At 47.3% G+C, this 13,115-nt stretch overlaps 1 protein-coding gene across 3 annotated transcripts in view; it reads right to left on the minus strand.

Annotated features, from left to right (window-relative positions):
• The window catches only part of OSCP1 (organic solute carrier partner 1), a 26,522-nt gene extending 17,288 nt beyond the window's left edge, over positions 1-9,234 (minus strand). Inside the window, exons 1-3 of one of the 3 annotated variants that reach the window (XM_042996522.1) lie at positions 9,023-9,110; positions 1,603-1,668; positions 627-767 (exon numbers count right to left, since the gene is read on the minus strand). Coding sequence is in view for 1 of the 3 variants with exons in the window: in XM_042996524.1 (XP_042852458.1) it covers positions 9,023-9,134 (112 nt within the window). In the remaining 2 variants the exon portion in view is untranslated. Of the gene's footprint in view, positions 1-626; positions 768-1,602; positions 1,669-9,022 lie in introns of all 3 variants that reach the window. The other 2 variants (XM_042996523.1, XM_042996524.1) reach the window with 2 other exon arrangements.
• Between the last annotated feature and the right edge of the window lie 3,881 nt (positions 9,235-13,115).

Genomic DNA, 13,115 nt, shown 5'->3' on the forward strand with positions numbered 1-13,115 from the left:
AATGGTAATTGACTCTGTTTAAAGAAAAAATACTTTATGAAAATAGACAAGTCTACCCACTGATTAGAGATTTCTAGTGTTTCTACAAGACATGTACTTCATGCACCATTTTAGAATGCCTTGATTTCTACATTTGATCTATAATATTGATATTACACTGTGGTGATATGTCTCAGTGTTGTTCAAATGGAAAGTTTCCATCTGGTGAGAATAAAAGTCCTAAGGCATGTGCAAACCAAAGTGTCTATAATTCTAGTCGTTCATTCACTCATTCAATTAACTATTTTGTGCTGCTCAAATAACATTAGTTGAGGGCTAGGAAAACCATCTGGTATAAGAAATAGGACCAGGTATGTATGAACACAGATTATTCTTAATTAAGCCAGATATATGCTGACCTCAGGGTGAGAGTATATGAATACTGAGAATATACATTCATAGCAATTAAAACTTGCAAGAAAACTGATTATTTAGAATAATGATACAAAATCAATGACTAAACATGAGTGATTATCACCGAAGGATACAAATGCCCCTTTCTCTTGCCACACAAAGGTGGCACCAGGTGATTGGTTGTGACCATGAATTTTAGAGACTGAAGGCAAGGTAGTGTGGTCAGGTCATACCTTTAAGTCATGGATAGAAGTACCCTGAGCGCTCAGGCCAGCACTAAAAAGCATCTGGGCGCCTGGCTGGCTCAGTTGGTGGAGTGTGCGACTCTTGATCTTGGGGTTGTCAGTCTGAGCCCACATTGGGTGTAGAGATTCCTTAAAAAAAGTAAAATCTTAAAAAAAAGGCATCTCGAAGAACATTTTGGGGGGAAAGGGGAGCTGGGGGCTGGTTGTGTCTAAATCTTTTTTTTAAATGTTTATTTATTTATTTTTAAGAGAGAATGTGTGAGCAGGGGAGAGGAGCAGAGAGAGAGAGGGAGACAGAGGATTTGAAGCAGGCTCTGCGCTGACAGCAGAGAGCCTGATGCGGGCCTTGGACTTAGGAACCATGAGATCATGACCTGAGCCAAAGTCAGACGCTTAACCGACTGAGCCACCCAGGCACCCCCAGGCTGTTTTTAAATCTTACATGGAAGGGCTACGGAGAAAGAGCAGAAGCCCCCTCCCCACCTTTTTTAACAGAAAAGAACTAAATGACTGTGGCTCCTTGCAGAAGTGTTGAACTCACACTTGACCTTAGGACTTCACTCTAGGCTCTATCTTCTTTGTGAGGAAGAACTCCATTACCAATATAGGGTAGGCGTCACCTCTGACAATTTGAACCCACTGCAGCATTCCCCTAATGTGCACTAACATTTCCCCAGTGTGGACAGTTTGGGGACATATGAACTCTTCTGGGTTTGCTTCATGAATGGTCTTTTGTCTTTGGCCAAAACAAGCAAGGGCCTGCAAGGAACATAGCCTAGATCAAGTGCAGAATTTGCAAGGGAATAGGTACAAATGCAAAGCCACATATAAGCCCTCAAAAGAAAGAATTTGAAGAATTTTCCAGATTTATGTAGGGCAAGGAGGAGTGCCAAAGAGGCAGAATTCCAGTTGAAGAATCACATCAGCTCTGGTTATGTCAGTGTTTACAAAAGCTGCCATTTACCTGGGTGCTGGGTCGTTTCTCTAGAGTCTTTGAGTCCCTAGCAGCTTAGACCCAAATACATCAGTTCTAAAAGAAAGAAAATGGCAGGGTGAGTGTTAGTCACTCTGGCAAAGTAAAAAGCAAAGTGAAACCTTTCCCTCTGGGAAGTGAATAGGCCACGTATCACCATGGCTCCTTGTACCAGAACAACCAGAAAGTTTACCTGTCATTAGGAGTACAGCACACCCTGTCTCTGTGGGCAGAGCGGTGAACACAAATGACCCCAAAGAAGAAATGACAGTTTTATGATTGGGCTCTGGCACCCAGGGCTCTCGCCTCTCAAATTTAAGTCTTTGGAAAGAGTATGGGGGCACAAATTAACAGGCTTACAGCTCACGATGCGCTTTACCCAGCACTTGGTTGAGGCGGGCCTAAATCTGTACCGGACTCGAGATAAACGCCAGGGCACGAGGAATGGAAGGCTGTCCTTCCCTAGAGAAGCAGTCCATGCTGTATTGAAGTTAAACCCGAGAAACGATTTTAAGCAGACCTGTCGGTCTGTCTTGGTGTTAGCTTTCTGCACTCACATGAGCTCTGCCTAATTTCACGAGGCAGGAATGTGCTAGGAGCTAGGCGACAGCCTGCAGGGACTAAGGGCAGGGAAGGAAGTAATTTTTAACAGGTGCATCAGAGAGGGTTAGTAGCTGAGTTCTTAACATATGGGGCTGCTTGTCCTGGGTTCTGACTATGAGGTCAGGTTCTGCTTGTTATTTAAAAATGCCTAAGTTGGGGTGCCTGGGTGGCTCAGTTGGTTAAGCGGCCGACTTCGGCTCAGGTCATGATCTCGCGGTCTGTGAGTTCGAGCCCCACGTCGGGCTCTGTGCTGACAGCTCAGAGCCTGGAGCCTGTTTCAGATTCTGTGTCTCCCTCTCTCTGACCCTCCCCCGTTCATGCTCTGTCTCTCTCTGTCTCAAAAATAAATAAACATTAAAAAATTTTTTTAAATGCCTAAGTTAAAATAAATTCCAGTGATTCAATTATGTATACTCACAGCCTTCATGATTCACGTCTCACCTGAAATTCCACCATGTGTCAAGAGGTGGGCCAAAAATCGCTCAAGAGAAGTGGTAAAATGCAATAAAAGTGTATCGAGGACTTTGGGTGTGTTTTTCTTGGATCCTGGCCTAGATGAAATAATTCTCTTGATGAAAGCAACTGGGTTTTTAAAAATTTTTTAAATGTTTGTCTATTTTTGAGAGACAGAGTACAAGCAGGGGAGGAGCAGAAAGAGAGAGATGCAGGATCTGAAGCAGGCTCCAGGCTCTGAGCCGTCAGCACAGGGCCTGACACGGGGCTTGAACCCACAAACAGTGAGATCATGACCTGAGCCAAAGTCAGATGCTTAACCGACTGAGCCACCCAGGCGCCCCTGAAGGCAAGTGGGTTTTTACCAACTACCTCTGCTCTACATTTAATTGTTATGGGGAATATGCAATTTGGAACCGAGCCTAAAAGGGAGAAGCTTCCAGGTGGTTACCATTTTTGAAACCTTACTATGTTCCAGGCACTGGGCTTAGAACTTTCCGTGCGTTATCTCATTTAAACCCCAAGACAACACTGAATTACTCTCCTTATTCTATCAAGGAGGACCACTGAATCTTAGGTTAAAGTCCAAGGTCACATAGCTGGTGGTGGAAGCGAAATTAGGATGGGTGTTTGATTTTACCGTCTGTGCTCTTACATATTACGTATGTCATCTCCTCGGCATACTTGGTATGGTGAGAGCATTTAAAATCTTGAGGACGATGGCCAATGGCGTGCATAAACCGCACCCAAATGTCAAGTGATGGAAGGCACTTGTGACATTTAAAGGTGGGGAAGGCTAAGGTTTTATTCTGGGGAACTGGCCAAATTTTCAGGTTTGCTGCTGGTTGTAGGTGAAGGGGAAACTGAAGATTTGGCACGATTAGGTCCTGGTGCATGCATGCTGCAGCCCACAGGCTCCCGTTTTTCTCCGTTGCTCAGTAGAGATCTCTGTGTGCTAAGGAGAACGGCTCGGGGAGGAGAACCGGTGTCGAAGCGCAATTCTTTGGCTGCACGATACTGTCACGTAATGGTTTTAAGGACTACCGGATAGGACAGTCTCCCCAGATGTGTAGCTGCTGTCTTGGTGGTCCCTGTCAAACTCGGCACTGATGAGAAGAGACAAATACCTAGGGCGCCATATGGTCCTTTGGCCAAAGTTTGCTTGGTTTTCATCTTACGTGCTGCATTTAAGTAAGAGATTCCACCATACAACCAACGTCTTGGCTAAAGAGAAACTCACGCCTGTGTTTTCCCTTAGGAGTATTTAGAGTGGTCCCACAGGAAGCCCAACGATACAGGACCGAGTGAGCCTGTGGATGCAGACTGAACGCATGCAGCCCAGAGATAGCATACCTCGTTTTCTGTCCACCTCTGTCCATTCATCTACATGAAGCATATAAAAAGAAAACACCAGTTCATGAAGCAATAACATTTTTTTCAAGGAGGCTTTAAAAACACCAATTCCGACATTGTGGCCTATGAAACTTTAGTTTGCAGGTGGGCAGTGACGTCTAATGCGGATACCCTGCCTTCCATTTGAGACTTTGGAAAGGACGATAGGTAAATAACGAGTTCCAAAAGAGCCCTGGAGAGGCTATGTCTTTTAGAGGGGGGCCTCGTGGGAGAGGAAACCCAGGAGAAACTAGCTACCTTGGGGTTGATCTTGAAAGGCCTGAGGAGTCATTTTCTGATGCTGTGAGAATACACACCATTCAAAGGCTTTTACAAACACTAACTTTCATGAGGAAGACTCCCCAGAGTAGGTAGAGAGAGGATTTTCTTTTTCTACAACCTGATTTTTTTTTGATTAAGATTTCCCTTTCCAGAGTACAGATGGAACTGCTCCAGATAGAAAACTTGAAAGGTGAACCAAAAGGAAAAAATGTCCATTTGTTTCTGATTTACTTTTTACATATAGATGCATGACTCCCATGTAAAAAGAGGGCAATAATGAGGGGACCACTGTAAAAGAAAGCCCCTGAGGACAAAAGCGGATGGGGACATGCCAAGAGGAAACCAAATGAGGAGAAAGGTACTTGGCTGGAGAAATCCGTGAGAATCAAGACCCTTTATAGGTTGAGATCCGGCTCTACCATTTGCTAGCTATGTAACTTCAAGCAATTTATTGAACCTCAGTTTCTTCATCTGTAAAATGGGGATCGGAACGGCACCTACATCACAGGGTTGCTGTGGGGATGAAGCAGATAACACGCATCAAACACTTAGCTGGCTTCTCTTCTGGCTCCGCTTTCTGTACCGCACAACTTTGGACACTACCCATAAAGGATGAAATGTGGCTTTTTTCTTTCCTTAATTTTCTGGGGGCAGATTTCAATGTTGAACTCCAATACCACGCCCTCTAAGCAGGGTTCTACGTGCATCCACATTCTTATTTATTTATTTATTTATTTATTTATTTATTGCATCCACATTTTAAACACATTTTGTAATTAATGGTCTCTTTTGGAAACATTTGCAAAATAGGTTGTTTCAGAGGTGATTTCTGAAGTTATAATCGAGCATCCATGCGCCTTCAACATACAGCACCAACAGCACCTAAGAAATCAGTTTGAAAGCACAGCCCGTGCCATGCCCTAACTGGTGGCAAAAAGTTCCCACTGCAAGGTTAGACTCCTCTGGGAAAATTCACCATCTTTTTCCCCACAAGTCACAGGCTTTTGGAGAGAAAATACTGGGGGAGCAGCACCAAGAACCTGGCCTTCTTGGAGCAGATACTGGTTTCTTTGGCATAATGTCCACATCCTCTGTCTTTTAGTGGCATTTATTTTACAGGCGGTCTTGCCTGATGCGTTCGTGGGCAGAGGGGTGGTGCTGCAAGGGGCCCGGTACTCTAAGAGACAGTGGCTCCCTGCTGCTGGCAAAATCGGGTCCTGGGTACGGGCACTCCTGCAGGCAATGACACTCAGCTCCAGCAGAGGTCGCTCTAGTGCTGTGCGCCCCACGTCCCTGTCCTCCTGAGGACCTCAGGAACGTAAAAACCATGTCCTGACTTTCTGTTATTCTTCCTGATGACTTGGTTGCAACAATTCCACTTTAGTATTTTGAATGGGAGGAAGGCTCAAGATTATCCAGAGCTGCCTGCTAAATTGGAACTAGAAAAATAAAAACAGAATCTCACCACCATTTGGTTGCTCAGTAAGTACTACGCTGTGATCTGCTTGTCCTGGAAAAATCACTTCCTGGCTCTATGTCTCAGTTTCCCCTTCTGTAAAATGAGGAGTGTAAACAAAATGTAATAGGGTCTTATTTAGGAGTATTTTTGAGAGGACAGGAGGCAAAGGCAGCTTTTATTATTCTTGCTATTGCTTAAAACGTGGGACATTCATATGCAACACTCAAAAGTTGCCCCACAGAGACGGCACTTCCTTTCTGTTGAATGCTAAACTAGAGGCTGCATTGTGGCGAAAAACTGCAATATGTGCGCTGGCCTTGTGGGAGCGGGATGGCCTCCAGGAGACCAATTAGTTGTGTAAGATACTGAAAACACCTAGAAGAAATATGATTTCTATTCACGGCATCAACGAGGACTTGTTTACCGTGTCTGGTGTTTTATAGGCCTCTGTGCGCCAGTAATTGCCACAGTGGCTCCTGCAGCTACGCCAACTCTCAATGGGGGGGACACAAGGGCGTCTCTCAGCTTTGTGAATCCTGAGCCCTCTACCCTGTTTTGTCACTGTCTTCTACAAGTCCCCATGAGCCAGCTACCCTCTGTCATTCCTTTCCTAAAATCAGTGGGGTATGTTGGATACGTTTTTCAAAGCTCTCCCTCTCTTCTCCACCTCCCATCCCCCCTCCCAATGATTCCGATACAGTCCCCCCACATATGGAAGTATAGTGCAGCAGTTGAGGACATATTCATTGAGAGTGTGAGCTCTGGAGCCTGATGACCTGGGTTCAAATCCTTTACTCTTCCTCCTACTGGCTATGTAACCCTGGGCAAATTAGCTTCCCCAACTGTAAAAAGGGGATAGTATTACCTAAAGGATAGTATAGCTGTGGGGATTAAGGTCTTCAGAGAGGTCCTTGGTACACGGTAAGTGCTTAGTAAATGTTTATTGTTGTTGTTAGGAAGATATGTCAGCTCCCCCCACCCCCCCGCCCGCCCCGTTTTAGAATCAGTTGCTGGATGAGACTGATCCAAAGCCCTGAATTCTGTGAATACACAGAACGGCTGGATCAGGCTCCACCCAGCATCTCACAGGATGTCTGACACCCAAACTGTGGAAGGAAGGAACCAGCGAGTGGATGTGAATTGCTAACGATGGCCGAAACTCCCTAGAGCTGCGCTCAGCAAACCCAGAAGGACTATAGCTCTTGAAGACAAAGGAAACCGGTCCCTTCGCATTCAGAGGGTCTTGTCCTGACCCCCCCCCCCTCTCTTGAAAGCCAGCACCTGCTACTCATTGTGCAAAATATGCTGAATACAAGATCTCATTCAATTCTTACAACTTTGCTGTAAGTATGTATGATTCCCATTTTATGGCAAAAGAAACGGTCTCATTGAGGTTACACTCCAAAATCACACAGCTGGTTAAATGGCAGAGCTACAGTTGGAACCCAGTTGTATGACTGCAGTGAGTGTGCTCTTAATTGCTAATTTACACTGTCTTCTGAGATGCAGGCAGCCAGGGCAAGGACTACCTGTCAGCTCACTAGTGCCATCAGGCGCAGTGAAATCACAGAACATATGGGCCAAGGAAGACAGAAGCCTCTTGAGGAAGAAATGGCAACATCATATAAAACAGCCAATTTAGATCATCAGTTCAACAAACACTGACTCAACACCAATTTATTCTGGCCTAGGCATTACGCTAGGTGCTAGAGTACAAAGCTGAATAAAACCCTCACGTGGGGGGGAGACACCCAAAGACTGTTTCAGTATAACATGGCCAGTGACAAGGTAGGGAGAGGCATGCATGGAGTGCTATGGGAGGATTCTCAGACCCTTTCCCCATCTTCCCGAAGGAGATGATTCTTAAGCTGAAAATGCAGGATGGAAGGGGAACTATTAGCACAGAAATGGCAGGTTTGGGGTAGAATGGGGATTACTAGCATGGAAATCTGAATGCACATGCTTTAAATGTAGACCTATGATTAAGATACACAGTAGGAGGCAGGCAGTGGTGGAAGGTAGGACTGCAGAGGTGGAGAGAGATCATGTCAGCGAGGGCCCTGAATCATCCTGCCGAAGACTTGGTCTCCATCCAAACAGCAGTGGAAAGCTGACAAAGGGTTTTAAGTAGCGGGGAGTATGGACAGATTTGCATTTTAGAAAGCTCACAGGCGGCAGTGTGCAGAATGAATGGAGGGGGTATGCTGCAGGGAACTCTTTTTATCTCTTTGTGCATAGACTTGGACTCAATCGCACAGGCACAACAGTGAATATCTGAATATGTATGCTTAACGTCCGAATATGCATGTTTAACATCAGTTGAGCATACAGACTGTTGGAGAGAATAAATTTTTAATCTTGGGTCATGTCAGTTACCTTTATATCAACTCTTCTTTCTCTACCTTGAAATACAGATTTCTTTCATACTTAATCCCAGGAAACTTGGTGAAAGCGGATGTTGGTTGAGAGGAAGGAAAAGAGGGAGAGGATAAGGGTGGCAGAGAGTTCTGGGTGGTCATTTCTCTGGAAATTAGACGTGGTGTATATGGGTATATATATGGGGTATATGGGTGTATGGGTGACAGCGTTTGCATTTTAGAAACTGTCATATAATTATCTCCAGAACTGCCTTCTTTTCCAGTAATTGTAAAGAGAATAACTTAAAAGTCACTTGTGTTTTCTTATTTATCTGTTATTCCAGAACCCCATCTTTCTAGAAATAGCTTCTGAAATGAGCAAGACTTGCCTCCAGTTCATGAAGGAGGCTACTACACAGAGGACAGGAGAATCCACACCTCGTTGGAGTAGAGGATTCTTGGACTGGCAAGGAGTTTGTCGCCAGGTGGTGGGCGGCTGGGACTCCTACATTTGGGAGGGATCATTTGTCAAGAGAGATTGGGAGATCATCTCTCCAATTTGAGGGAGGGGGGGAGGAAATTGGAGGTGAGGGTGTCAGGTCCCCTAATAATATACCTTAGCGCGGGTATTTAATCCTTCTGCTGCGAAAATTTTTTTTTGGAGAATTTGACTCCTGAGGGGCTCTGACCAGACGGGGCTGTGGCGTTATGGGGCTGGCTATAGGAGCGCGGGGTGCAGCGGTGTTGGTCAGTCTGCAGGGGGGCCTGGCTGGGGGGACGGGGTCCGGCTGTGAGCGCCGGGGCGGCGGGGAGGGGGCCGGGCTGCGGGGCGTGGGGCCGGCTGCGCGGGCCGGGCGCCTCTCACCTTTGCGGGCCTTGTCTCCCGGGATGTTCTGGGCCCGCAGCCGCTGGTCCAGGATGTAAAGCATCTCCCCGCCCAAGTTCAAGAAGAGCAGCGGTAGCGTCCGCACCGACATGGTGCCAGATACCAGCGGGGCAGGCGACGAGCCCCGGGGTTGGGTGGCGGGAGGCCTAGACTCACAGCCGCCGCGTCGCCTCGCTTGGTTGCCAGGGTAACGCGGCGGGTGGCCGAGGAAGCCAATCAGCGGGCCGCTTGTTGGGAGGCGCCCGAGGCGGGCGCTTATTGGGCCGCCGGCTGCCGCCTCCGTGGTGGATTGGGACTCGCGGTTCGAGCGCTGCTTTCGTCTCCAGCTGGGGTGGCTGGGCTGCCCCCTGCCGGAGGACGCGGAAAGCCCGAGCAGAACTTCGGAGTGGGCAGCCGGACCTGGGGTGGAATCCCGGCCCCGCCCTTTCCGAGCTCTGCGAGGCTGGCCTTCCCTATACGTGGAGGGGTCACCCGCCACACAAGGTTGCAGAGAGGCATCCCTGAGATCGTGCAAAATGCCCGAAAGCCCTCAGTAATCTTTTGGATGGGTGAAGGGCCAGAAGGCCTTAACTTGCGTTTCCGTCCTAAAAGAGACTTGGAGTGAAGTCCCACCTGGGTTTCGTGCTCCGTGAAGCAAACCAGGCCTGTTCACGCCTGGCCGCCCCGCGAGCAAGCGTGCTGGGGTTTCTCTGAAGCTCCCTCCTTTCACACTGTCGAGCAGTTGTCTGCTTGGAGAGCAGCGACCCCACACTTCACTCACGTCATGAGCTCCAGCATCACCTTCTTGTTTTCTGCTGTACGTTTTTACTTTGATGAGCAACCATTTCTGTAAATTTCAATACTTCTAAAACCTACGAATCCTCTTTCCCTCCAGCCACTCAGACTTGAAATCTGAGCCTTGGCTAACAATTCTGGTCTCCTTGGGTCCTATTATCAGTCACCACTTCTGCTTTTACCTCCAAAATCTTTTCCACACTTATCTCTTCGTTTCTTTTTCTGCCTGCATTAGTATGTTTTCTCTCCACCCGCACTGGCTGCTAGGCTAAATTTCAGCAGTTGCCATTTTCCATATGACACATCCCTTCTGTGCTTTCCAACTGTTTGCCAGATCGTAGTCTAAGTGCCTGGCATGACATTCAAGACTCTCCACTCTGACTGTAACTACCTTCTTAGAGACATCTTCAGCACTCTCCCATTTCCCCCTAATGCAGCAGAACTCATCTATCTCATTGGCTTTGCCCCCTCAGTGGAACAGCACATCTTCTTCATAACCACACCTACTACTGCAAAGTCTTGCCCTGACAGCTCAAGTCCTTCCCATTCCTTCTCTAGTCCCCTTCCCTTCCCAGCCAAGTTCTCAAAAGTAGTCGAGGGGCACCTGGGTAACTCAGTTGGTTAAGTGTCTGACTTCAGCTCAGGTCATGATCTCAGGGTTTGTGAGCTGGAGCCCCACATCTGGCTCTGCACTGACAGTTTGGGGCCAGCTCAGAGCCTGCTTGGGATTCTCTGCCTCTGTCTGCCCCTCCCCTGCTTTCTCTCAAAAATAAACATTAAAAAAAAAGTAGTCAACTCTCACAACTTGAATTTCCTCAACATCCTCACTCCGTACCTCACTGCAACTTGGATTCAGTTCTCTCCATCCCACTGAAACTACTTCGCCATGAAGACTTTTTGGTTCTTAACCAACATTTCAGTATTGGATACTGTATGGTCATTGAAAGGTGGCAGCCCAAGGCTTTGATTTGATTTTGCCTATCTGCAGTTTTAAAAGGGGAAATAATTGGGATAGGAATGTATCAAGCAGCTATACCTGGCCTTTCATACATCATGTTAACCTGCCTGATTGCTAAAGGCATTTAAGTTTGCTGTAACATAAACTCCTTCCATGGTGTCTCAGGCCATTTTTTTTTTTTTTTTTTTTTGCCCCTAGGCAATGTGGTAAAATGAGCAGAACACAGGCTTGGAATAAAGATGGATGTGGGCTTGAATTCTAGGCCTGCCTCTAACCAGCTGTGTGAACTTGGACAAGTTACTAACCTCTGAGCCTCAGTTCTCCCATGCTAAAATAAGGATAATCGTGCCAATATGGGATGGTTGGATAGAGAAGGTGACTTAAAAAAATTTTTTTAATGTTTATTTATTTTTGAGACAGAGACAGAGCATGAATGGGGGAGGGTCAGAGAGAGAGGGAGACACAGAATCCGAAGCAGGCTCCAGGCTCTGAGCTGTCAGCACAGAGCCCGACGTGGGGCTCGATCTCACGGACCACGAGATCATGACCTGAGCCGAAGTCGGACGCTTAACCGACTGAGCCACCCAGGCACCCTGAGAAGGTGACTTTAAAGATTAGATGATACTGTGCCTACAAGCACTTACAACAATGCTTTTCTTGTAGGGTCTGCCTTGTTGTGTCCCTTTTCTCAACTTCTCCACTGGTCCCCTTATATGATGGCACCTGGCCCTCCAGCAAGTATCTCCATGTAGCTGTGTCCACTCCAAGTCCTGCCCCATAAAGGGCCTTCCCCGCTGTTCCTGGAGGTGTTATCTGAAGAGCTCGTCTGCCGTTCTGGGCCTCTCATCCCACTTCTGATTCTGCAGGACCCCAGCCTCTCTGTTCTGCTCTCACTTTACCATCCCCCACCCCTCAGCTGCTCCTGAGTCAGGCTATGCCCTCAGAGATCATCCTTCCCATCCTGACATGGCCCTTTCTTTTTCATTTACACTCCCTCCTTGGGCAATTTCACCCACACCCATGGTTTCACTCACCATCTAAACATAACCTGTAAACTTGTGTCTAGCTTAGGCCTCGCTGCAGTCCTGGATCTAAGTTTCCAACTTCTCCTTGGACGTCACTTTAACACAACTTTCCCCCGTTCTTTCCTCCATGGCTTCCCGTCTCAGAATGAATTCCAGAATCTTTTCCCCGCTGTTGTGGACTGAATGTGTACCTCCCCCAATTCACATATTGAAGCTCTAACACCTAACATGATGGTATTTGGAGGGACCTTTAGGAAGTAATGAGTTAGATGATGTCGGGAGGGACCTTTAGGAAGTAATGAGTTAGATGAGGTCGCGAGGGTAGAGTCTTCATGATGAGATTAGTGCTCTTATAAGAGGAAGAGATCTTTCCCCCCTCGCAAGTGAGGACATAGTCTGAAAGCGGCCATCTGCAAGTCAGGAAGATTCCTCAGCAGAAACCAAATTGTCCAGCACCTAGATCTTGGACTTCCTAGCCTCCAGAACTTTGAGAAAATAAGTTTCCATTGTTTAAGCCAGTTTATGGTTTTTAATGGCAGCCTGAGCAGACTAACACACCCAGAAAGGTCTAGATTATCTGGTGTCTGCTTTTCCCTCTGACCTCATCTCTTCATTCACTCTTTTAGACAGTCTCCCTTGCTTCTGCAAACCTGCCAAGCACGCTCAGACGTCAAGGCCTTGACACTTCACTTGGTATGAATGGGTGAACTTTGCAGGAAAAGGGGTACTCGTAACTCCCCAGAACTTATAAGGAATGTTTTGCGCATGTGCAGTTTCTCATGGATAGGACTTGTAGCTTTTATCAGATTCTTAACCTGAACACCAGCAGCTCTGCCCCCCAAACAATAAAGTGCTCTGATCGCTCCCCCTCTGATCCCCCGCCCTGCACTGCTGCTGCTTAACCATCTAAACAGACCTGGTGCTGTCTTCACTCCTTTGGTTTTAAACCATGACCGTCTCCCCACTCCCCAGAGGGCGGCCAGCATATCAAGCCTCTCACACCCCAGCTTCAACTTCCCTGTCAAGCTCTATTTCCTGTTCCCAGTGTTCTCTGGACACAGCTTGCACCTGCTGACTTCTTTGCCTTTGTACTTGCAATTCCTTCGGCCCAGGACACCTTCCCACCCCATTTCTGTCTGGTGAGCTTCTACTTCAACTTCCAGGGCCCTGTCCAGAAGGCAGCTCTTACAGCCGGCTTTCTCACTCGGCCGCCAGCCAGCCAGCCAGCCGGCCACACTTCCTCTGTGCTGCTGTGTGCTCAGTCTCCCCTCTGCAGGAAGGAGGTGGACAACAGGGCGCTGTTTATGTGAGTGTG

This window comes from Panthera tigris, chromosome C1 (genome assembly GCF_018350195.1).
Source record: "Panthera tigris isolate Pti1 chromosome C1, P.tigris_Pti1_mat1.1, whole genome shotgun sequence".
NCBI classification, from domain to species: Eukaryota; Metazoa; Chordata; class Mammalia; order Carnivora; family Felidae; genus Panthera; species Panthera tigris.